The 26,365-nt window shown below is 41.5% G+C and overlaps 1 protein-coding gene across 1 annotated transcript; it reads left to right on the top strand.

Annotated features, from left to right (window-relative positions):
* The first annotated feature begins 10,573 nt into the window (after positions 1-10,573).
* Positions 10,574-25,744, top strand: Eva1a (eva-1 homolog A, regulator of programmed cell death). Its single transcript, XM_063229634.1, has 3 exons — positions 10,574-10,597; positions 10,773-10,943; positions 24,442-25,744. Exons 2-3 carry the CDS (start codon positions 10,844-10,846, stop codon positions 24,813-24,815), a joined length of 474 nt encoding a protein of 157 aa, XP_063085704.1. The 5' UTR covers positions 10,574-10,597; positions 10,773-10,843; the 3' UTR covers positions 24,816-25,744.
* The last annotated feature ends 621 nt before the right edge of the window (positions 25,745-26,365 follow it).

Genomic DNA, 26,365 nt, shown 5'->3' with positions numbered 1-26,365 from the left:
TTTGACTGGGAGAGCAGGGTTTTTGTTGGCAGTTTGTGTTTCTTTGTCTGCACCTGCATTTCTGGGTTGCTGGTTTCTTTAGCTACTTTATACCCTTAGTATTTCTTGCTCATCATTCTTTAGGACTGCTTCACCCCCAGATGAACCTTTTGGACCATCTCTGACATCTCTGACATCTTACCCTTCTGCAAGCATTTCCTTCCTGGAAAGCAGAACTGACCACATCACTGTGCTGCCAATATTATTATGACCCATAAAATCAGGTCCAACCTCCACAGGCACCGTGGAGCCTCCAGTTCCAACTTTGTTTTTCCAGCAGCAACTTCTGTTGAGTCTCTTTTTCTACTCCTTTGCTTCAGATATGCCATTCTTTAGCTCCTGTTGTTCTTTCTGTCTTCAGTGTCTTTCTCTACTCTTGGAAAGAACAGTTTAGAAGTTAAGTCACTGGTTTGCGATGCATACCTTTAAGTGCCAGTTTCAACTTTTTTAGTTGGGTGATTTTGAGCAACTTTATCTCTGCATACCATGGTCTTCTCTTCTGAAAAATGAAAATCATACCACCTGCATCACAGGATTGACATGAGGCTTAAATTAAATATTCTTCATAAATCTTTCAGCGAATTGCATGGTTGCAGAGGAAGCTCTCAATAAATGTGAGGGGTAGGATTGGTTAGTAATTAAATTAATATCATATAGTTCAGCATTCAATTTGAATATTATCCTCTATGAATTCTTTATGGATTCTCACCATTGTTTCCCCATTATTGGAATTAATACTCATTCCCAAATGCCCCTATATTACTTAATTTACATTGTCTTTGTTTGGTTTGCATTGTAACTAGGTTGCAAATCTGTCTCACTGTTCACAGTTATCTTTTCCTAGATGCATTCATTCAAGGGAAGCACTTACTATGAGTCAAGCATGGGGTACAAAGGTGACTATGTCATGGACTTTTCTTTAGGGCATTCTCAGTCCTGCATTAGCAGGAGAATACTTTACAAAATATATGGTTCTAGTGGGATCCCCTGAATATTTATTGGCTTAAGACAAGCAGGCCCTACTTTGGGATAGAAAGGCAGCATGATCCCAGACTAGAAGACACCACAGTGTATTGCAAATTTAGAATCTTTTAGTAAGCTATTGCTAATACTGATCTCTGCCAATCCCACAAGAAAGCCCTAGCTCTGTGTTAGATCCCCACTGTCACAGCACTGGGGTGCCCGTGGTCTGTGGCCATGATGGGAGTCTTGTCTAGGGCTAAACCATGTGTAAACTCCAGTTCTGTAAATCAGCTTTTACATGTAAACCGAGACAAAGCTCTTGTTAATGTCTCTGGAGTTATGTAAATTCCACGAGTGGTTCAGAAACTGTTGATTCTCCTTTAAAGCCTGTGTGTGGCAGACTTGGCCCCACAAAGTTTAACTACCACCGTATGATGGTATTTGTTTCAAAGCAGTTATGTACCAGATACAGCTAGGTGAAGCTGGGACGTGAGATCCTCCACAACCAGCTCACAGTCTCCATCTTGGAGTAGCCATTAGAAGCGCAGAATTGATTGTTTCACTGTGACCACCTCAATAATGACCACCCCACCACTTCCAGAACTGCTTCCGAGGGTGGCAAGAATGATGGGATAAGTGGGCTCAAAGTGAGGGGGAGGATTGGGAGAGAGATTAATGACAGCAGGTTGTTCACTACAGCACAATTTCAAAAACAATTAAGGCAATCTCTGTACTTTTCCATCATACCACCTATGAGAAAATCTTAGCCAAAAGGCCAAGAAGTGATCCTATGGGAAGAAGATGATTAGAAAGATAGAGACTGAAAGAAAGTTTAGAGAATTATACATACATGTATGTACGGAATTGCTATTGTCCATCCATCTGTTCATCTGTCTACGATATATATCTGTATCTCTGTCTATCTATCTGTCTATCTATCTACAGAGAGATCAGTTCAAGAAGGGAAAGTGAAAGACGAAAGAATGATTGATAAGGCATATCCTATAGGAAAAAGGAGGAAATGATTTGATCAAAAGATCAAAAGTACAGGTGATAACTCCTTAAAGGCAGGAGGTAGGAAGGTCAGAATGAGATGGGAAGGTGGGCATCTAGAGCTCATGAAAGATGAAATATCTTCTCTTGGTAATGATGAAATAAGGGATCAGGATGCCAGGGATACCTTTAGGATCTCTTAGCAGCCTTGAAGGCATTAATTGATTGAGTTTGTAAACCACATATTTGCAATTATATAAATTCAAGTGATTTTTTTCTAAAGCACTTGACATACGGGTAGGAGAACAAGCAGGCTAGAGTTGGTGTGTTTTGGGGTTAGGCCCAGGGCTAGGGGAGAGCACCAGTAGGGTGCTGGTAAAAGCATGATGTGGAACACATTTAGCAGCCAGGTTACATGGAGAAAAGGTGAACCAGGGGTGAGAGCGTTAACCTAGACCAATTGTAAAGAGGATGAGAAGTTTCCGAGAGGCTGGGGAGTACACTGACTTTGATTCCAGAGATGGAAGCAGTGGGTTAGAAAGTTCTGCTTGAAGAGTGGGCCTTCCAAATGTGTCATTTCTCAGTCACTGAGCATTGGCTCTGTGCACTTACTGTAGGAGGCTCTGGGAACCAAAACAAATGAAGATACTGTCCTTCTCATTAAGGGGTTCACAGCTGTGACCTCACAGGTGACTGTATCACCTTTCCAGGTGATGACCAGGCCCCTGGATATGACTTGCTGCAGTAGATTGGAGGAGTGATTGTTGGAGCAAAGAAAGCCAAGGGGCTGGCAGGCTGTCACATCAGATGTGTTGTCCACAGATACCTACCAGTTCTTGGGAGAAAATCAGGAGTTCCCTCTGCTTAGTCATTTCTCTGTGGCCCCCACAGGTATATTCTCCCCACCTGTGTGTTGGAGCCACCAAGTGGCTCCAAGTAGAGTACCACCACCGGAGAGCAGTGGACCAGACCGCCTCCCCATCTGCTTCTGCACGTAGAGCACACAAGCCTGTAACAAACTACCAATTTCATGCCTGAAGTTTCCTTTCTCTTTTGCCCTTATTTTCTTGACTAGTGAAAAGGACTTAGAAGGGTGCTGCAATCCTTTGTCAAGCAGAAGCAGCTGAGATGATTATCTACAAAGCTGTAAACAGGCAGGAGTCAGATGCTGCAGGAGCTGGCGGGACGCCACGGGGACAGATGAATGAGTGTGTGTGCACGTGGTGGGGCTGCTCAGAGCTCCGGGAGCTTCAGAACCGAGCTCATTCTTCCTTCACACTTAAAATGAAGCTGTAGACAGAAAGGGGCCTCCTGGGCTGGGCTAGGCAGAGGCCTTCCATCTAGGGGAACAGGCTGGGGGAATACTCATATCAGTATTTACAGGTGTTTAGTGCCTGCACACAGTCCTGTGAGACTTCATTTCATGGTCCATCTGGGTGCTGCTGTCTGGGAACTGAATTCCCTCCTTTCCTGTTCCAGAGATGTTTTGCTGCAGGTTTCACTGAGGGAGGGGACAGATCACCATAGTTAGTGAGTTTTGGCTGATAAGAAGGAAGAGGAAGCCCGTGTCTTAGGTTTTTTTACCTCTTTCTTCATTTCTGCAATGACCTGGGAGGTTGGTTTCTATAACAGAAGTTTCGGGCTAAACTCTGGGAATGGTCTTGTCCTCCGAGGGGAGACTGCCCTTCTCTCCAAACATCCAAACACTCATTACCAAGGTTTTCCTGTTGGATCGTGACACCACCAGATCCAAGGCATGATGTGATCTCTGAGGTGTGTGATGTTTTCTGTGTTGTTTCTTTCTTCTTTCAGAAGCCATCTGGGAAGCCAACTGGGACCAAGCAAGTTTAGAACCTTTACTGGTCGAAATCAATGCCTTCAGGGATGACCTGTTCTTACCAGCTAATTCTCTGCTCCTGACAACACATCTGACTCCAGGTATCTACAGCAATGAGATTGTACTTGCTAAGCACTATGTAATGAGACAGTCACCTGCACAAGGATTTGTATGGCGGGGAACGCTAACCACTGCTCCTGAAATATAAGATGAACTGTATTTTCATCAGATATGTTTCACTTTGCCCTTTGCCATTCACTGCATACACACAGTCTAAATGAGTGGACTGAAGGTTGCAGGGAATATACATTTGTGATAGTGAACATGAGATTACCTCTAAAATAGAAGCCAGTAAGAATAACATACCATGCGTCCAATTGCCCATCTAATCTAAGAGGGTTAACAAGACAGTTTATTGTCGTCTTCATCAAAATAACAGCATGTGGTCAAGAAAACAATATTCTAGGACATAAGTGATGGGAAGAAGACATTTTTTCCAATTGTACAGCAGTTTGTCTGCAGCTAGATAAAGGAATTTTGAGCCATGGCTAAAGAAAGCTGTTGCAGCGCAAGATAAGAATGTGTAGATGCTGTGATGCTTTTTGACTAATCTTGGAGTGTTCTCTAGAAATGATTTTCCCATACAGACATGTGGGGTTAATCCAGTGAGTTCTTGCTAGCAGAAAGCCGTGGCAGCTCCTTAGTTGTAATTCTATCCCAACTGCCATGATTCCCAGCATTGTCGTGTGTAGAGAAGGACCTGACCTAGATCTTGTGCCAGGTGGTGATCCAGATAGAAGTTAAGACCTAGCGTTGGTTTGTGATGTATGCTTTTAAGGGCTTTGTTATTGTCCAGTCACTTTTAGTCACAAGGAACACTGAGTTGCTGGCCTGAGGTCTGGACTTGTGCTACCCTGATCAAGGCCCTGGTTGCTGTCAAGCATCCCTCTTTGACATCTTTCTATTCTGGTGATGCTCGTGAGGCTCATAAATCCTGAGACTTGTTCAGGCTGGCCAAAAAAAAGTAATGTTCATTCCAGAATAGGTTTCTCATTGTGGCACTGTGATCATTTGGGACTATGAAGTTCTTTGTGGCAGAGTTCTACACTATGTACTGTGGAATATTTAGCAGTATTCCAAGCCCTACTCATGAGACAACAGTATCATCACCATCAATACACAGAGTAGTTGTGATGACCAAAAATGTCCCCAGACATCGTCAAATGTTCTCTGGAAGGAAAACTGTCATGGGGTTAAGAACCACCACTATTCCAGAAGCTGACCAGTGATGAGGGGTTTCCTGGAAGAAGAAAGGATAACATTGCACTTGGGAGATGAGTGCTTCATATTCTGGGAGGAGATACGGATGTGTTCTAGTTGTAGGACACACTGTCATTGGAAAGTGTGCAAAGCCACCTGGAGCTGGTCCATCCTGTTAAAGGAAGGCTCAGAGGGGAGAATTTGAGAGTAGAGTTTAGCCTTGGGTTCATGACATCTCTAACTTCACAAACTTCTCTCCCTGGAAGCTTCCCAGAATGAATGATCTCTGCTGAGTCCTGTCTTCTGGCCTGGTGTCATTACTCAGATTCTGTAATCACCTAAAACCTTGTGGTGCTTGGTAGGGTCAGTGAGGAAGAGCCCATCCTGCCCAGGACAGATTTATGAAGAAGGCACTCTGTGAAACTATCTTCTGCTCCTGTGTAGTATAATAATAGTGCCCACCCAGAAGGGATATCACAAAGGTCATACAGAGCAGCACTTGTCAAATTCAATGGGGCAGGGGCTGGGGATTTAGCTCAGTGGCATAAGCACCTGCCTTGCAAGCAGGCGGTCGTGAGTTCGATCCTTGGTACTGATAAAAAGTTAAAAAAAAAAAAAGAGCAAATTCAATGAGGCATTCTGTAAATTGGGAATTTGGTTCAATAGACCTGGAGTGATATTCAAGCTTACACAGACCTATAAGCTACCAAGTAATGTCACTGCTGCTGTCTTGGATCATACCTTGAGTAAGGACATCGGCCAGGCTTCTACAAACTATGGCCCATGGGTCAAATTGAGACCTCTGCTATTTGGTAAATAAAAGATTTTGTTTTTCTTCTAAATATAGCCACACTCATTCATTGATGCATCTGTGGTTGCTTTTGTACTATGTGATGAAGCTGAGTATCTGTGAGAGTGTGTGACTCTCAAAGCCTAGAATATTTGCTCCCAGCTCTCTCTGGTAAAGATGCACCAACCTGTATTCTCAGGTGGTGCCATGTGGACCGTGGAGGCTCTGCCACTGAGGTTGTCCTCTAGCCTGGGTCATTCTAAGATGGTCAGTTTTCAACCTTGGCTTGCCTTCTCTGCACCTGCCAATGTCTCTGTTAGCACTGGGGGCATAGGAGCGCTGCGGGAGGAGCCTGTGCTTCCCTCTGAGCCCCGAGAACATGCTCTGCCTGCTGCCCACTCAGAGCCTCAGTGTCCTTAGTCTCCAGGTGGCTTCATCTCAGCCCTGTCAGAAACACTTCCAGAGGCTTCGAGCTATAAAACTCATGCTCGATGGCTCTTTTCATCTAGCCAGCCTTGAGCTCTTCCTCTCGTGAGGCATCACATGAGGTCACTGGGCAAATAGGAGCTGTAAGCTGCCTCTTCATTTCAGGAGGCAGACATGCAATATTATAGGTACAACGATATGGATAGCTAAAGAAAGGCATCTGCAGGATTCAGAGAGAGAGAGCTTGGCGAGGTAGGCCTTATTAACTTTTATTGCATTTTACACAAATTTTCCATCTATTATTATGTTTTTCGATCAGTGTATATAAATATATATTATGCTTATTTGTCTGTATTTTAATATTAGAGAACATTTTTGTATTAAATGTGTATGTGATACAGCTTAGAATTTTACTAATTACAATTTTAAAGTTTTTTTTTCTTTTTTTGAGGCAACATCTTGCTATGTATACTAGGCTGGCCTTGAACTCACAACATGGCCCAGGCTAGCCTCCAACTAGCCTCTGCCTCCCAGGTGCTGGGTTTATAGGCATGGTTTCAATTTTAATACCACTAAAATATAGCTCTGCTGCTGTTCCCATTCACTGAAAAATAAAAGTTTGATTGCAGGGTTCTCTGAATAAAGTAACCTTCAAAACTTACTCCTGTACCTCATCAGTACTTTATTAGTGGTAGTATCAGTATTAAGTTTTAAAACTGTGATATGAGATAATCACATTATTTCCCATCTTAGCTTATTTTTAAGTGTACGGTTCAGTGGCCTTAAATACACAACAGTATTTTGCAACCATCACCGCTGTTCATCTTGGTTTTGCAAAATGGAAACTTTGGACCCTGTGCCCATTAAACAGTAACTTTCTCTGCCTCGCTTCCTTTAGTCCCTGAAAACCACTGTTGTACTTTCTTCTATATGGATTTGCCTACTATAGGTATTTTACACGTGTAGAGTCATGCAGCCTGTGTCCTTTTGTGGCTGGACCATTTCACTTAGCATAATGTTTTCAGAGTTCACCTAGGTAACATGTGCCAGAATTCCTTCCTTTTTAAGGCTATAATATTTAATAGTCCCTTAGATGTCTGTCTATCTGTGGATGAACACTGGGATTGCTAATACCTTTGGCTAAAAAGTATATATATATATATGGAGACTCCCAGAAAATGTATACCCCCTTTGGGAAAAGAAAAACTTGTATAAATATTTTAATACTAAACTAATTGAGACTTCATGCGATTCATAGAAGTTACCTTTGCCATTCCTTTCCAGACATTTACTAATAGCGTGAACTGCTGCTTAGGTAGCTTGTCATTGAGATGCTACACATACATTTCTCGATTTCTTCTCTAAGGCCCAGCAGTGTAGTGAGTTCTGTGTGATATTCAGCATCCTCTAGGGTAACTATGAGAGTAACACCATCTGTTGAAAAACGTCATACTATTTTTCTTTTCCTGAAGCATATATACATTTTTTTCTGGTCTCTGTATATATATATCCAGAAATGGAATTGACAGGTCACGTTGATAATTGTATTCTAAATGTTTGAGGTACTATTCTACTAGTTTCCCTGACATCTATACAATTTTACCTTCCCACCAATAGTGCACAAGTATAAAGCTTCTCTACTTCCTCCTCTCTACTGATTCTTATTTTTTGATAGTAGCTCTCCTAAAGGTGAGGTAGTATCTGACTGTAGTTTTGATTTGTGTCTCTTTATTAGTGATATTGAGTATCTTTTCACATGACTATTTCTGTATCTTTGCAGAAATGTCTGCTCAAGTCCTTTGCCCATTTTTCAGTTGGGTTTGTTTGTCTTTGGGTTTTGATGAGGCATAGGACTTCTGGACAGTAAGCCCCTATCCAATATATAATTTACAAATATTTTCTGCATTTGATGGGTTGCCTTTCATTCTATTTTATTGTTTGATGCACAGACATTTTTAATATTAACAGAGTCCATTTTGTCTGCTTTTGCTTTGTTGTCTGTGTTTCTGGTGTTATTTCCAAGAAATCAATATGAATCTAATGCCACGAAGCTCTTCTCTGTTTTCTTCTAAGAGTTTTTGTAAGAATTTTAGCTACTATATTTAGATCATCAATCCATTTTTATTTTTATCCCCTTCCCTCCTTCCTTCCTTCCTTCCTTCCTTCCTTCCTTCCTTCCTTCCTTCCTTCCTTCCTTCCTTCCTTCCTTTCTGAGACAAGGTCTCATTCTATAGTTCGGGCTGGCCTCAAACTTGCTATGTAGCCCAGGCTGACCTCAAATTTGCTATAGTCCTCCTGCCTCAGCCTCCTGAGTGCTGGCATTACAGGCAATCCTGCTGCTTCAGCCACTCAGGTGCTGGGATTACAGGTGTGCCCCATGCCTGGCATCAATCCATTTTAATTAACTTTTTATGAATAAGTTTAAGAGTCCAGTTTTATTCTTTTGCATAGGAACATTCAGTTTTCCCAATTTTGTTTATTAAAAAGAGAAATCTACCCCATTGTGTGGTCTTGGCACCCTTGTTGAAAATCATTGTGTATGTAAAGATTTATTTTTTGACTTCTTTTTCATTGATCCAAGTATCTGTTTTACGCCAGTCCCACACTGTTGTGATTACTGTAGCATCATAACAAAGTTTGAAATAAAAAATAATGAGATCTCAAACTTTGTTATTTGTTTTTCAAGAATTTCATGATTGCTTTGGCTATTTGGGGTCTCTTGAGATTAGTATGCATTTATCTATTTTTGTGAAAAAAATCATCGGGATTTTGATATTTTCTTAGAACTTTTGAACTCTCTTGTAAAGGAAACCTTTACTAAGCACGTTTTAGGTAAAAGAAAGTGCCACCAAATATATTAAAAAGCTTGGGGAACTAAAAGTAATGTGACATTATTGGAACATTAAGCAAACTTGTAGTTCTGTGCCTATATGTAGGTGAGTGCGTAGTAATAATTAGGAGTAGTAATAATAAGTGCGTAGTAATAATCAGATATTACAACAGTGGATGTATATGGTGCTAAGAAATTAAGTGAATGTTAGTTAGCTGAAGGATTGGGCTGCACAGTGAGTGAGCATAGTTGTACTTGTAGAAAGATGACCCTGTTAATAAGAGTGGGAGCTAAAATGAGCAGGAAGAAGGTATCAGCAAAAGAGAATTAGGAGACTGTGGTGAGACTCCCAGAAGAGAAGTGAGGAGACACCCAGTATGGTAGCATTGGTAGGGACAGGTAGGGAGGAAAGAGTCTGAGATAACCTGAGAGATACCAATGGTTTCATTCTCTTCTTGGGTCCTGGAATCCACAGACCTACAGAGTGATAGCTGTCAGCATTCACCTGTGTCACTCAACCATCTCCTTTTAGGAATTCAAATGGCTGTTGAAGGACCCTCTGCCTTGGCTCAGGGAACTGTCACCAGCAGCCAACTCCTTCTCAGAGCCCCTGAAGCTTCCATTCTTCCTCCTGCCACTCTCAGTGTCTCTGGTTGCTCCAAGAATCTTGTGGTTATTTTTGTCTTAACCTGTAAGTCAATCTGTTTTTCCTTATTTTTGGTCTTCCCTGAAGCTGGAATGTTCTACAGTGAGAGTTCTGTGCTGTTGTAACCCATTCCACCCACTCTATGTTGCTATTCTCTGTGACCCACTAAATGCCCAAGTGTCTTACCCAAGCATCGGAGCCTTCTGTTCTTCTAGTCACCCTGTGACTCAATTCCCTGTCCTCAGCTCACAGCAGCGGTGAATTCCAGTTGTTGAGTCTTTGGCACTTCTCTTGCTCCATCTTTAACAGCCTTCTGTGAAGCCTTTGCTGAGAGAACTAGGTATGAAAATGCTGGGTCTGAGGAAGACACTAGTAAAGAAAGTGCTTTTCTAGCGAGAGACCACACATCTGGAAACCAAAATCCCCATCCCTGTTTTGACTCCTGGGTGGTTCTGTCTGTGGGTGGTCTATATGGAGTGGAGGAGAGACTGATCCATCACAGGTGAAATCATGGAGCTTCAAGCAGGCTGAAGTCTCCAATTTGCGTATTTTAGAACGCTACCACTTTTGCAGTTTGGGGATAGCCAGCCCTGACTTATTGCTAAAGGTGCACATTTTTGGATCTGAGCAGTGAGGCAAACTGATCAAGGTACACATATGTTGTCAGTGCAGGCTCCAGGGAAATCAGAAGAGGAGAGGAGTGAACTGTGGCTTGAGGTTAAAGAGCAGTGACTGAAGAGATGAGCACTGGAACTGGAGGGATTGTGCCTCCAAGGTGAGCCAGGGAGAAGACAAAAAAGAGTGCCAGGGAAGGTGAGGAGGAGTGTGAAAGTGTGAAGTTGGAGGAGACAGAGTAGAGAAAGGGGGAAAGATGAGCAGAATAGGAGTAAGGAATTGCTGGTGCCTTGAAAACAAGCTCACTGGAAGAAAGAGAGTAAGACCTCAGATCTTCGTGGTGAATGTGTCTCATCACCCACTTTGTTTCCAGACAGGAAGAGACAGACAGAGCGCCACGGCGGTGCAGCTGAGTGTCTCCAGGAGTCCTCCTCTGAATGCCACATGAGGCTGCCCTTCAGCGCCACCGCAGAGCCAGTGATCACGGAGCACACGGAGATGAATTTCCTCAGCAGTGTCCTAGCAACCTATTCCTTTGTCTCCAGTAGGTGCCTGGGCTAGGCTGGGTCAGGGCTGAGGGCTCGGGGGGACATCTGTGGTCTTGTCCTAGGAGAGAAACATTGTGCAGTCAGACCAACGGTTTGCTGTGCTGAGCTCTGGGATGAAAGGTCTTCTGCTAAGGAGTTAAGATGGCCATTCTCTAATTTGGTAGATAAAGGGGCCCTAGAGCTTTATCTTGCTGGAAATGTTTGGTTTCCTTCCAGCACCAGTGAGTGAGTGAAGTAACCTGGGGCTACTGTTGACTTGTGTTGTTATGTATTTATTCTGAAGACTGTGGAAAGCACTGATGGAGAACCTCATCTTGGCTACTTCTGCTCTGTTCTCAACCCTAGACAGGTTGTAAGTGTTTGTGTGTGTGTGTGTGCCTGTGTGTGTGCATGTGTTTTGTGTTTGAGGGCTATGTCAGGCATTTGGGGGGAAGAGACAGGAAGAGAGAGAGAGAGACAGAGAGAGAGAAACACGTATGTCTGAGAAAATCTCTGAGAGAGTCTGACATTTGCCCCTTCCCTGGTTCCACGTTGTACTCTTTAGTAAGTTGGCTGACTTTCTCCTCAAGGTCATTTCTGGAGACAGATGCTGTTTCTATAAAAAGAGCCATTAATAAATATGTAGAAATGCTTCATGGTTTGAGTGATCCAATTGCTTCTGGGATGCTTAACTGAGCTTTTAATGTTTCAGTAGTTTGCTTTAGTGTTGTTTTGCCTGATGTTTCTGGATGTTGTACGTAAAGGAAGCCACTGAGCTCTGATTAGATTTTCTTCAGGCAAGGGCTGGTTTTACTTTCTGATTCTTTAGATAGGGTTGCTATGTGGGTGACCTCAGAGTGTAAATCTAAAAACCAAATCTGACATTTTTATCAACACAATGGCAAATCTGAGCCAACACTGCGGGGAAAGGAAGCTCATGGCTTCTAGTAAGAGGATCTTGGATGACTGCAGCCTCACTGGGGAAACCTCTCAGTGCTTATACCCAGCCACTCCCTCTGTGCCTGGCAAAAATGCAACATGCACTTCCCATGTGCCAGCATTCTGCCTCCTTACTCAGTAGAGCCCAGGCTACTGACCAGCTCCTCGCCCACTCAAAGAAGTCCTATACCTGGCCCCCCTTTCCCTGGGCACTCACATGTCAGACGTGTGGTTCAGTTTTGCTCTTTCAGCGAGGCTGAGTTGGGGAGAAAGGACCTGCCAGCAGGAGTTGTGATTTGTGAAACTCTGCCATCTGTTCTCATAAGCGATTTGAAGGTGCTGACCTGTAGTGAACTCACCACAAAAGGAAGTAGAGGACAGAGAGGGTCTGCAGTTTCAAGGTTCTTAAGGATACTTGAAAGTCAACTGTTGCAAGATGTCAATTCAAGGCCAGCCTGGGCTACAGAGTGAGAGCCTGCCACAAAAAAAGAAAAAGAAAAAAAATTAAAGATGTCTCTTAACCAAACAGAGTGCCGGACTTTGGAGCCCTGCTCTGCACAGAAGTACCTGGCAGTTTTCCACTTAGGGCAGCGTGACCCTGAACTGAATGTGGCAACTCAGTGAATGGCCTGGTATTTCTTACCTTGTGATCTTTTCAAGCCTGGAAGTGTACAGCACCGTATTTTACTGTCCCCTTCAACCTCCCTTCTTTCCACCTCATACCCTGGAATTAAATACTGCATGGGATGCAGGAAGCCATGCTTTAAAGTAGTAGGGATGAAGTGTAAAGAATAAGGTAAGGAAGTAGAGTGACTAAAATGGGATCAACAGGCCGGAGCCGAAGCTGATACCTTGACCCCTCCTGTGGCCCTCCCCACCAGCACATCAGTTATCTGATGGTTAATCTTGAGTGTCAACCCGACTCCATTGAGACTGGCCTGGAAAACTGGTGAAGGCACACTTCCGGGTGTTCCCATAAACCAGGTCAGGTGCGTCAGTGCATTAAGGGGTGGGGGGCACCCCCCTAGCTGTGGAGGAGGGCCCCGAGTAGGAAAGGAAAGGTGGAAGAGGCAGGCTATGCACCGCCACACTCCGCTGGCAGAGCCAGGGCGTTCCTCACTGTGGCCACTGCTCGTGGTCATCAGGCTGCGGGTTCTTTAGCCTTTGGATACAGACCTTCGCCAGCACCCCTCTAGGGAGCGTCCAGGCTATCAGCTTCCCACCCGGGCCGCTGTCATCAGTCCCTCCGTCCCTCTTGTTCTGAGGTTTCCAGATTCTTGCACTGAGAATCTACCGGTTTCCCTCATTCTCCAGGGACTAATGGTGCTTCAGACTCTGATTGTGTAATAATAAATATATTTGAAAATTTCGCTCTTATGATTACATACATAATGTATATAATTTTATATAACAAACTAATACATGCACCTATTCCTCTGTCCAGCTTCTGATTAAATCAGTAGATGAAGCCCTCACTGAGTGAATCTGACTTATTTGTGTGTGTGTCTTTGTGTGTGTGTGCGCACACGTATGTGCATTCTGTCTTTGGGAGAGAGGGAGAAAAGAACTTGGGAGTCCAGCTGAGTCTGACATTTGCACCCTCCAAGGAAAGTGGCTCTTTAGGAAGAAGTCTGGCTTTCTCTTCAAGATGAGACCAGGCGCCATTCACAGGAAAGGAACTGTTGAACAAGACGTGGAAATGCCTCATGTTTTGAATGACTAAACCGCTCCTGTGATTCTTTTTAATCTTTTATAGTTTTATAGTTTGCTTTTGTTTTGTTTTGCCTGATGCATTTGGATGTGGTGTGAAAAGGAAGGAACTGCGGTTCTGATTAGATTTAATTTTGACACAGGCTGGTTTCGTTTTCTGACTCTCTACACGGGGTTGATATGGGTTGATATTCTCCTTCTGTGACCACGTTACCAAGTGATGCTGTCATTTGCAGATTGAAGCCAATTGCTTTTGTTTTTCTGTTTGCCCCTGCATACACCTTGTTCTTATCCTTCATAATCGCCATTCCAGTCCTTGACTAGTCCAATAATATAAAAAAAATCTATTTAGAAAAGTGTCCACTAAATATAAATAACAAGTGACAAACATGTTTTTATTTTTAAGGAAAAATTGCAACGTTAATGATGGTTAGTGTTTATAACATATACAGAGCTCTTATAAATCAGTCAGTGTCCCAACGAAAAGGGTAACAAAAGATAAGATTAAGCATTTTGCAAAAGAAAAAATACAAATTATCAATAAAATGTAAGTAGTTTAAATTCTAGCAAATAGGTGCAAAATGGAAACAGCAGTGCACTTGACATTTTTGTTTTATAAAATTCTTAAAACTGAGCAACTAGGTATATAAGTAACTTCAGTTTTGGAGAAATTGTGAAACTATGAGTACTTGCACACAGTGCTGACTGAACTGTAAATTGCTGTAGCCGCTCTAGAGAATGGTTTGGCAGTATCTATCAAAAACCTTAAGAGGACTGACCTTTGCTGTGTACCTGCACCAACCTCCCCAAGGATTATAATTACTACGTAATATAAACATGTACTAATAAAAGTAAAAACTGACCAAAAAAATATATCATTTATTTAGTCAATAGTCCTGGTGCTAGGAATTTCTTCTAAGAAAATAATTAGGGATCTAAGCACAGATACTGCTATGAGAGAATTAACTTCAGAATTATTTATATATTGAAAAATAAAAAGCAAATATTAATTGAAATAGATGATTATGATTGCTGTTAAATGAATGAAACCAAGTACTACAAAGCATATGCAATATAATCCCATTATTTATGTGTATTTATATATAAAATAACCATATTTCATTGTAATTTTTATCTGAATACTAGGATTATATGGGGTTTTGTCTGTGTATTTTTTTTATTTCCTTTCACTTAGCTATACCTTAAGTATTATAATTTATCAGTGTCATTTTATAACAGCAAATATTATTTTATTGGAATATTAATTTTTGTTTAAATCATATGTGAGACCATTACCATTCCCTTACATTTTCCAACTCCTTGATCTCTATATCCAAGTATCCTGAAAACAACCATTTGGATGTACTACTGGATTTCAAATTCAGCCTGTCCTAGAATGGATTGTGTCCGCCTTAAAGAAGCTCTTTCTAGAGCATCACATAATCCAGAAGGCTGGTTTTTAACCTTGATGCACCTTCTTCACAGTCTGTATCCCATGGTTAGAGGCCAGTGGCTTCCCCTGTGGCTCCTCAGTTGCTTTCCCTCTAATTCCCACCGCCATGGACTTGGTTCAAATCCCACATGCTTTTGCCTGCTTGTCCTAATGACACTTCCAGACTTCAGTCTTGCTTTAGAGTCTGTTGTTTGGAGTGAAATGATCTTCCCACACTGCAGGTGTGATGAAGCAATCTTTTTTATTTTTCAAAATGCTTCAGTGGGTCTTCTTTATCTCTGGGATAAAATCCAAGCACTTTTGCATGACTCAACTGCTAAGATTATTTTTCAGTCCCAAATAACACAAAAACTTTAGCTTCAGTGACCTAAAGAGATAGAATTTACCTCTCACTCATATTCTTCCCATATGTGTTTTGCTTCCTTCCATCTCAGCATTTGGATTGCAGGAATTAATGTTTCATGTTTTAACTATTTGTAAGCTACTCATTGGAACTAGAATATAATACTTTACAATGAGGACAATAATCCCTTTAATAATAATTACCTGATTAATAACTTCTAATAGAATTGTTAGAGTCAATGGAACAATTACTCATTTTAATTTAATAATTTGAATGTCTAAGATGTTTGCCAACTTCACCCTTCTATTTTCTTTAGGTTTTTTTTTTTAAATCACTTTCAGTATATTTTGTGCTGGTTACTTTCACCCACTGAGACACATTTGATACTTCACATCACCTTATTTCTCCTCTTATTATTATCATCTAATATACCACATATTTTATTTGTGTATTATCTCTTTCCCCCACTAGAACATAAAAAGACTCCCAAGAACAGACAAGTTTTTGTTTCCTTGGTAAAGGCTGTGTTCTCAACATGCAGAACAGTACCTGCAACCTATCAGATGCTCAGTAAATGAGGAAATGAACATGGTTCAATAACCAAACAGTATAAAAGACATACAGCAAGTAGTCTAACCCCAGAGCTGCCCCTTCCATCTAGTTTCTAATCCTGAGCTGTTAACAGCCAGGATTCAATCAATCCTTTCAGAGTTCTTTACAATGACACAGGAAAAAATAAGTGTGTAGTCACTTTCTCCTCATTGTCTACAGAGGTAGCATACGACTGGGTTTTTAGAGGTTGACTTTTCCCATGTACAGTGTATCACAGAGAGATGAGTGTACTGGACCTTCGTTCTTCTAGACAACAACATACTGTTCCCTTATAAAATGGACCATCCATAGTTTGACCAGCCCCGTACAGATGGGCAGTGGTTTAAGTCTGCTAAAACAGAGCAACATACAAAGCTGCAGTAAATAACCATGATGTGCATGTTCAAGTACCTTTGCAGAATAAATTCTCAAAAGTAGAATTGCTGCATTAAAGTAAATGTAAATTATTAAGATAATCATTGCCAAATTGCCATTTTAAAAGTTTTACCAATTTACTCTTAAAAGATGTATAAGAAACCTCTATAACTATGCTTTCAAAGTTTTGGAATTTTGATAGTGTAACAGATAAAAAAACATCTCTGTGATTTCATTTAAGTTTCTGTTAGAAGTCAGCAAACTTTTTCTGTGAAGGTCTGGATAATAAATATTTTCTGGTTTGTGAGGCAGTCTCTGCTATAACAATTCAACTTACTGTTTTATCACAAAAACAGACAGGCAATATGTAAAACATGGCTGTGTTTCCATAAAACTTTTTTATGGAAAGAAGGAATTCCAGATTTGACTTGTGAACTATGCTATACCAATACCTGTTTCGGATGAGTGTATTTTCATATGTTGAAAACCTCATTTCCTTTCTTTTTCCATGAACTGTTCTTGTGTTTATTTTCTTTATTGGTTGTCAGTCTTTTTCTTGATGCTGTTTCTGAGTGTTCTTTATGTATCAGGGCTTTGTAGCTATTACTTAGCACAAATACTTTTATTTGTCTTCTAATTTTGCTTACAGTATTTTTTTCAATAAGAAATTTTGGGTATTATGTAAATATATATATTTTTTCATTTGACCAATACCCCTTAAATGTGTAACTGCAAGTATTATAAGCCTTACTGACTGCCATAATATAGCAACTGGCTAGAATTTAAATCACTTCTCCTTTGAGCTTGATATGAAGTTGGTGTTATCCCAGGAGTATGGGAATGTAGCCCTGAATAACTCAATTGATGCTATGAGGACATTTGAGAAAATAATGTAGTTTCTGTTTTTTGTTATTCCTATTATATTGTAAATCCTGTGGACACCTTTGGGTCAATAGCCCCTAAACATTGTCCAAGGCATTATAGACTCACAGTAAGATTTGTGGACAAAAGTAACCTTTCACTGAACTACAATTTGTGAAAAAATTTTATTGGTTGGAATATTTCCTGCTAGACACAATTTGGTAAAAGAGAGTTTGGAGAAAGTACTATTCTCACACATAGCCAATGGAAAGGAAATCAACGTATCACTTTTGAAAGACCACGTGGCAATGAGTGTTGAATTATAATGTGTATCCTGTTTGACCTGGACATTCTTTTATGAAAAGCCACTGTAAGGTAATAACAAACAAGCAAAAAAGAAAGTGGCATTAAATACAAGAACATTCTTTCCTAGTATCCTCAAGTCCCAGAGTATGTTAGTGAGCTTTCCATTACTGTGGCAAAATACCTGACATAATAAACTTAAAGGGTGGAAAGGCTCGTTTTGTCTTAGTTTCAAAAGTTTCAATTTACTGTTGCTTGTCCCTGTTTTGGACTTGTGGACAGCACAATACAAAATGACTGGAGCACATGGCAAAAGCCCATTCACTTCATTGTGGCTTGGAAGCAAGGAAGAGAGAAAGAACCTGGGAGCCCACCAGTTCCTTCAAGGGCTGCGCTCACTGACCCTAACTTCCTTCCGCTAGGCGCCGCCTCTTTAAGGTTCTACCACCTCGCAAAAGGGTCACACAAGCAAACTTTTGTGTGAACCCACATGCAAACTTCAGCACAAGAGAGCTATAAAACTACAGGAACTTCCCAGTGCAGCGGGGAAAGTGAATGAGTGGAGCAGGGTGAGGGAGGATTGGGGAAGTGGAAGCTTCCTTATGCAGAGCTTATTGCTTAGGAGGTGGAAAGGAGAAGAGGAAAGGGGTGAAATCAAGGAGTAGAGAGCTGACCTGCCAGGATGGAAGAAGAAGGGACATTCCTCCAACATTTTACAGCAAATAGAAGTGTTTTGGAGCATTTTGCCATTCCCATGGGTGGAGTGTTAAGCCTTATGAATTCAGAGGAGGCGCTATGCTGAGCACTCTGATTGTGGCCCAACCCACTATTGTCTTTAAAGCCCATTTAAAACTTTATCCTTCTACTTAACGGAAACTTTGGGAGTAAAAGAAAGCTCAGGAAGGGAAAATGTTACCTTTGCCTGGAGAGCTGTTGACCTGAGCTGGGCTGGTTGGTGCTGCCTTCTCCTGAAGAGCCTACTGCATGTAATCTGATGTTCAGAGGTGCAAATGACATTAGCCACATGACCTCCACATAGGATGGTCTTCCTGCCATGAAAACAATGACCCTGCAGGAAACAAGATATAACGATACATTTATTTTTATTTATTAAGGGAAAACAAACAACAATAGCCCTTCCCACTCTGCTTCCTGGGTAATTAACAGCTGTCTGGATCTGGTCAAGACCAGGGTGGATCATTGGCCAAGAGGAAGTGACCTGGAACAGAAAGTATTACAGGAGAGAAAAAACAACCACTTTGGAGCTCCAGTTCTGATTGTAGAAAAAACGATGAAGAAATTTGACACAAATCATATTAACTATGAAAATCTGCCATGAGGCACTAGTTTGGGATCCAGTAAAATCCAGTAAACTCCTTTGCCCTGTCTGGTTGTCTTACTAGACACCTCTGAAACTATGTCTTGGATACGTAGGTAAAAAAGGAAATGATCTGATCTGAGAGCCAGGATGAGGTCAACTAGTTAGACTGGGATGAGAATCACAGTTCCTAAAACAGTATTTGGAAGAGAGCTTCAAAATGAGGCTGATGTAATAAGTGAGGTGAGGCAGGGATAGAAACAGGATGATTTGTTATAGAAGCTTTAGTGTCAAATATAGTTTTCCTTCTTGATGAAAACATGGACATGTCTCATCCCAGCCTCATCATTTAAACAAGAATAACAATATTTACCTCCTCTCCTGAACTGTGGTAATGGTTGAAAATATTTGACTAGCACAGAGTATTATCCCAAATCTTGGCAGAGATTCAATAAATAAAAGCCCTGAGTGTCTGTCTATCTATCTATCTATCTATCTATCTATCTATCTATCTATCTACAGTCTTAGGTCCTGGTGACAAGTAGGTGTGAAAAGATTCCATTTGTGATGGGCTTAGTACATGCTTCAATTACATTCCTTGTTGCTGAGATAAAATACTGGACACCCAAAGTGAAAAGGAGGAAGGGTTATTTAGCTCACAGCTTGTAGAGGTTTTAGTTCATAGTTGGCTGGCTCCAAAGCAGGGCGGCATGGCAGATGGACATCCAGAGGAGAAGCAGTTCATGATGGGCAAAAGGTAACAAAGCAAGCAAAGGGCTCTAGTGGCTTCTTTCTTCCCCGTTTATATTCTGTCTGGGATAGTGGGATTAGGGTGGTACTAAACTAGTCAGGGAATTGCTGTAACCACATACCCTTAATCTCAGCATCACATACTCTAGATCCAGCCCCATCTATGATTGCATGAGGCTTTAGGCGCCATCTAGACACAGCCCTAACAGTAAATAAAGGAGTTGCCCAAACTTTTCTGTATTGTCTGTTCAGGATTTATAGGTTTTGTTTAATTTTTACTGCATTGGAGTAAAAATGGGATAATGGTGAAAACCATCATGGTCCAAAAACACTTTCAGGGAAAGTAATCAAGTCTCCAAGAAATGCGTATGAAATCATGGTGCTCCAGACTCACGCTCCAGCAGAAACAAGGCCTTGTTTGGTGCCTTAGTTGTTAGTGGAGCTCTCAAATAGTCTTAAAAGGCAGCCTATCCCAAGTTTTTTTCTAACCTATCAATGTGTGTTGGTTGAATGAAGTTCTTCTAATGCTAAGCATTTATAAAAGGGAGGTTGGTTTACTGGGGAAGTCGGACATTATAGTGTAACTGACCACTTTGATCCTTTTTCTCCCACTATAGGATCCAAGGAGATTAAATCCTGGCCTGGGGAATTTTCTTCCCTGAGTTTAAGGACCGATGCCAACAAAATATGGCATCTCCTCAGCCCCGGTAGGAGAGCTAAGGACAAGAATTGGGTCATCCACAGGACAGTCCCTCCTCTTAGAGAATCCCTTCTGCCGTCCATGTCCATCTTCCTGTTGGTGTGTCTCCTTCAAGGGTGTTGTATCATAAGTTGGCCTTTCCCTCTCCTGGGTGTATTTCATTCTAACTTAGAAAAGCTGTAGCTTCATTGGAATTGGACCAATCTCTTTAGTTTTATAAAAGGGATTGCCCAGTCCCAGTGATTCGGTTATGGTGGGGTGGATCTAAAATCTACTGAGCAGCAGGAATTTATACCTAGTTTATGTACTCAAAAACATAGCTCCTAAATCAAAGCACAGTCAAGATAATTTTAAATAATTATTTTCCTATGACAGAATTTTTACAGTAAATTTCTGTAGAGATTTTTCTTATATTCATAATGAAGTAGTCCTTAATAGAAATCTAAGAAAACTTATTTAGAATACCTCATACTGTCAAAAGGAAAATGAAATGTTTGTGAAGTTCAACACACATGTCTTTAAGCAGCATTATGTTAATATAAGAAAGAATGGTTCAGTTGTATCAAAGGTTAATTATCCATTGGAAGAAAACCAGAGGCTTTGCTGGCATTTCCAGCAAAAGATTCAAGTACAAACATGAAGAGGAAATATTCGTAAATTGAGAATGGATAATGAGGCTTTTAGCCTGTCTAGAGTACAGGATGATGTGAAGGAGTTTGGAATATGACTAAAGAGTGAGATCAGAACCAAATTTTTGAGGGCCTTGAAATTCTTCCAAAAAAATATGTCCAATATTAGAAGTCACAATTTAAAATGTGGTGTTAATAGCTATGTGAAAAATCCAGCGGGGATGGAAGACCTAGAATCCAATTGTCAAGCTAGGCAGGAATTGTCCAAGTATGGGGAGATGGTAGTGAGAACTGAGTGGAAGATAAAGAAGAATGGGTGAGATTCATTAATCCAGGAGCAGGAGCAAAGACAATCCTGGGCCTTCGGCTTAGACGATTGGTAGATTGGGAAAGATGTCTCAGACAGTAAAGGACCTGTTGAAAGGGAAGGAAAGAAAGAGGGAAAAGAAAAGAGGGAAGAGGAGAGTTGGAAACTAGATGGATTGGAGTAAAAGAAGATGTGCTCAGTAGGAAATACAGTCTATGTGAGGTTGGACATTGCAAGAGAATTTTTAAACTTAAAATATTAAAATGTATAGGAAATGTGTCTCTTAAAGAGATGGATAACCCACCCCCTTGGTTTATGCATTGGTGAGTAAATATGACTTCTTGTAAGAATGCAGTGTGATTCATTGAAAATTCTATTACTAGTTTTCAGTTTTCACAGATGCAGTGGTTGAGTAAGTTTGTTCACATAAATACCCAGACAAGAACAAAAGAGGCTTTGTTATAATGAGGTTACTCAAGTCTTTGAGTCAAATTTGTGCTCTGTGCCAAAAATCAGTCGTCTGTCATCCAAAATTATTTTTAATGATCTATCAGACAGTGACGTGATTAGATCTCTCTTCTGCTTTGCTGGAAACCAAAAATTAGAAGCAAAATCAGAAAAGGATTTATTGCCCAGTCATCTGGGGCAAAATTTGCCTTCTAACGTTGACATTAATATTTTGAGTTATTTTGTTTGGTGACCAGTTTCGCATGCAGGGGCAGAGCACTGAGATGGGGTTCAGGATGTGGGAGGGTTTCAGCGTTCTGTGTAATGAGGGACAGGAATCTATGTGGAGGGAAGGACCAGGGAAAGGGCCACAGCTAGGGTCTGAGGCAGGTGAGCATGTCTCTCAACTATGGTGCTATGGTACCTCTTTAGATAGATCCAGCTTAAGAAAGAACAAGGAAAATGCCCACTAAAGTTCTGGAAATTGATTCCTTTAAAATTATCTGTGCCTGGTTGCCTTCTAGCCATGTATTTGCACTGTGAAGAGTACTTCTCTGGGGAAAAGCACCGAGCAGTGAAGGGTCACTAAGGCCTTTTCAGACTCACAGAGATTTAGACAGTCAGTGGCCTGAAAGGACAGTAGATATGTAGACAGAAGGAGGGCCCTGACCAGCTGTCATCCTAAGTACAATGGCTGTAGTCCTGCAGTTGGTGGCAAAAAGTGAATTCTGTCAGTCATTAGGGATGGACTTCTACAGCAAAGTCAAGCCTATTTTAGAGCAAAAGAGTTCCTAGAGAACGGTGGATAAACCAGACAAGCCAAGACGTAGCCCTTGGGAGAGAAACTGACTTGAGAAACAACAGAACCCATTTTCCCAGCAAGTGGATTTTCATTTGGCTTTGAGTGAATCTTACTTTTAAATTATCACTGAAACTAGAGCTTAATACAGCCCCATCCTGGAGCAGCCCTTTCATTCCTTTTTGGTTTTCTGTCCCCTCGCTCTGAGCAGTCCTGTGTACTCTGAGCTTTCCCAGTGCTGCTCCATAATTTCATACATCCACTGTTTCACTCAGACACACTTGGATCTGATTCTGGCTGTCCTGTGCCTGTTTTTCCTATCAGACTTGGAGGTTTAGTGAGGTTGGGATTTGCCTTAAGTCACTTGATGTTATGGCTTGTATTTAGATGTCCCCCGAAAGCCTTGTACAGCCATAGGTGGGGCTTTTTTCAGAGATGGCTGGATCTAGAGTGTGTGACACTGGGATTGATCCTGGTACAAAACTAGGCTCAAGGGCACCAAGATGAAGGGTGTGAGCACTATCTGCCCTAAGTACCCTGGATAAGACATGAGAGTTAGAAAGAGCAGTGGTTATTCCCTATTTGCTTGCATTTTTGCTGTCTTCCGCCCACCATGAACTGTTTCTCCTCTGTGATGCCTGTCTATCATGCCACCCTGCCTTGGAGTTAACTGAAACCTCTACCAACTATGAGCCTTTCCCCATTTAACTTTGGGTTTGTTGGGTATTTTGCCTCAGGAACAAGAAAAGTAACCAAGACACTTGACTAATAAAGTGCCTCCTTGTACTTTAAAATAAAGACAAAAATTGGATTTAACTGAATCATGAAAGGCCACATCCAAGGCTTTATTTGTCCCAAGTCACATGTCCAATATCAGAAAGCCTGAGTATTCTATTTTCTCTCTAAAACCTAAATGAGATTCATGCCCATTCTAACCTGTCAGCAAATAAATAGCAGGTTGTTATGTATTTTACGTGTATTAACTACAATCAGGCAGACATGAGCTAATCAAATTCTTCCTCCTCTTTCACTTGAGCTCATTCCTAAATATCTACACTGGCTACAGATGTGTGATTGGCTGTGTAAGTTATCTGTTGCTATGTACAAACTATCCTATACCTTTATAGTTTAAACACAACATGCATTTACCTTTCAGTGTTTATGATTCAGAAATCAGTGTGATTTAGCTATGATCTCTTGTTCGAGGTCTCCTAACAGGCTGCTGCAAGGCCAGAGACCAAGGAATGATTCACTTCCTTGCTCATCCACATGGTTGTTTGCGTCATTTAGGTTCTTGAAGGACGTTGGCTGGAGTCCACTCTTGGATCCTTGATACCTGAGGCTTTCTGTATGGTTGCTCTCATGGCCACTGGCTTCATCAGAGTTAGCAAATAGGAAAAGCCAGAGAGCCTGAGCAAGATGAAAGAGAGCTTGAGCAAGACGAAGTCACAGACTTTTATTTTAGACTCACCCACTGCTTTTACCACATTCTGTTCCTAAGAAATAAGCCTCTAGGTCAGCCTTTAAGGGAGCAGGACCTTGGTTGTGGCAAGGCTGCAAACACCAGGAGATGGGGTCATCCCAGAAGCTGCCTGTCACAGTAATTAAAGAAAACTCATAGGGTTGCCTGACTAAATTCACAAGCAAAAAACTTCTGATACAGGTAAAGACTCTTCAGACTCTTAGCTCTTTAACAAGAATGACACATAGGCACAAAGGCTTTGCATAGTCAGTGCTAGATAATTACAATTTTTCTGTCTTTTAACTTTTTATTTGAAAATAATTTTAAAGTTAAAACTGAAAGAAGAGTAAAAATAAACTCATATCATTATTTGTCAATAATGAGATTTTGAAATTTGTCACACAGGAGGGCAGCATTGGTGTTCATAAAAGCTAGCACCCCGATGAGATGAGGACAGGTGTCCTTCCTATTTGGTCTGCATGTGAAGTTGTCATCTCTCAAATGACTTGTTTCATTCTCTTCCTCCAGAAAACCCTGAGCGAGCTGCTCTGTACTTTGTCTCCGGCGTGTGCATCGGCCTGGTCGTGACCCTGGCTGCCCTGGTGATGAAGATCTCTTGCCACACCGATTGCAGGCGAGGTCCCCGCAGGAGGTTCCCGCAGGATGGCGAGGACAGCAGTGACAGCAGCGACAGCGAGGAGGACAGCTCGGACACCACATCAGACAGGTCAGTGCGGAGACACCGCCGCTTTGAGAGGACTTTGAACAAGAATGTGTTCACATCTGCAGAGGAGCTGGAGCGAGCCCAACGGCTGGAGGAGCGGGAACGCATCATCAGGGAGATCTGGATGAATGGTCAGCCTGAGGTCCCCGGCACTCGCAGCCTGAACCGCTACTACTAGGGGCGCAGATGGACCCCCACTCCCGCTTCAACACACACACCCAGCACCCCTGGAAGCGGCCGGGAAAGCGGAGAGTCTGCAGAGGTGGTGGGCACAAGGAGCTGAACTCAGCTCTGCTAATGTGGCGGCAGAGCAAAGCAGGACCTGCTAGTCTTCTGGTCAGAACTGGTTTCTCCTTTTAACTTTGTCTGTGGAGTAGAAGAAAAACCAAGCTGGTTTATCAACCTGTCCAGGTCTTGGAATGGTGCTGAAACCCGTCTCCAACACTGTGGATGGAGATTTGAGAAACAGGACTATGGTTTCTCAGTTTCTGAGGATCTCAGAAGTTTCTGCAGACTTCATTGCTATGTGTTATTCCTTTACAAAAGGAAAGATTCTCATAGTATGAGAGCTGGAGATATCAGGGTGACCTTGACCCAGGAAATGCAATTTTCTAAGTGATTCCATGCTGTGGAGGTGATTCTGATCTAGGTAGCATGATCCATGCTTTTTATTTAAGGCTAAATTTTTAAAAATTTTGTGTTGCAATGGCAACCTCTCCATTTTAACTGGCACCTCAGGGATTAAAATCCTATTTTTTAGTACAGTCCCCACCTCATTCATTAAAATGAATGGAATTATTGTATTATGGGAGAAGTGTCAGTGGACTAGAAAATATCAATAATCTCAGAGGATGAAGGGTTTTTATTTTAAATAGTTTATGAAATATATATATGGACGTGCATATTTGGAAATGCTGCATAAGAATAAGAATTGTGTATCCTCCCTCTCTGGAGAGAAGAAAAGTTTATTATGATTCTAAATAATAAGACTTTACACATTTCGTTTTTGAAAAAGTTGGATTTCTAAAGACCAAATGGATAATGGGAGATGAGAGTTAAAGCAAAAATTAAGATGGGATAAAAAAAATAAATGCTACATGAAATGTTTTTTGTTTGTTTATTTGTTTTATGTCTGTCTTTTCACTTACACTTAGTTTAAATGGAAGCCTTTATATGTAGGTGGGTATAGGCTTTTGCCAAGTCCTTCAAGGATTAAAGTGGAGAAATGATTCCCGTGTGATTATGGGCTTCTCATTTTCTGTAAATTACATGTTAAGTCTCAATACAGTTGAGTTATTGTTAGACAGATGGAGAAATGGAAGGCTTCTTTAATGCTAGAGATCAGATGAAGGCCCCGCTTGGAGACAGGAAGTCAGTAGAGGAGGAAGAGAGTGAAGAGTGTGCTGTGTTAGCAATGGCTCAAAGATGGCTCCTCTGGATGGGTAACCAGGAACCACAAGATGTTGGTTCCCTGCTCTTGCCATAGAGTGCATTCCTTAGTCGGCCTACCTAGATGAGCTAAAGGCTTCCTGTTGGGAGGCTTTTTCCTGCTCATTGATTGTCACTAGGGATAAGATGATGGCCAGAAGACTTCCTCCAATGAAATCTCCACTCCTTAGCCATCCATTCATTCTCAGTGATAGAGCTTTTTAGGGCTTCCTTAAGAACCAAGCAGTCATAATCCCTGGTTGACAAGCATGGCTGAGACCCTTGGAGGCTGGCCTCTGT

The sequence above is a fragment of the Cavia porcellus genome, unplaced genomic scaffold, assembly GCF_034190915.1.
Source record: "Cavia porcellus strain 051 isolate PalLab524CR breed Dunkin Hartley unplaced genomic scaffold, mCavPor4.1 scaffold_18, whole genome shotgun sequence".
Classification (NCBI taxonomy): Eukaryota; Metazoa; Chordata; class Mammalia; order Rodentia; family Caviidae; genus Cavia; species Cavia porcellus.
This window is presented reverse-complemented; position numbering and strand designations above follow the sequence as displayed.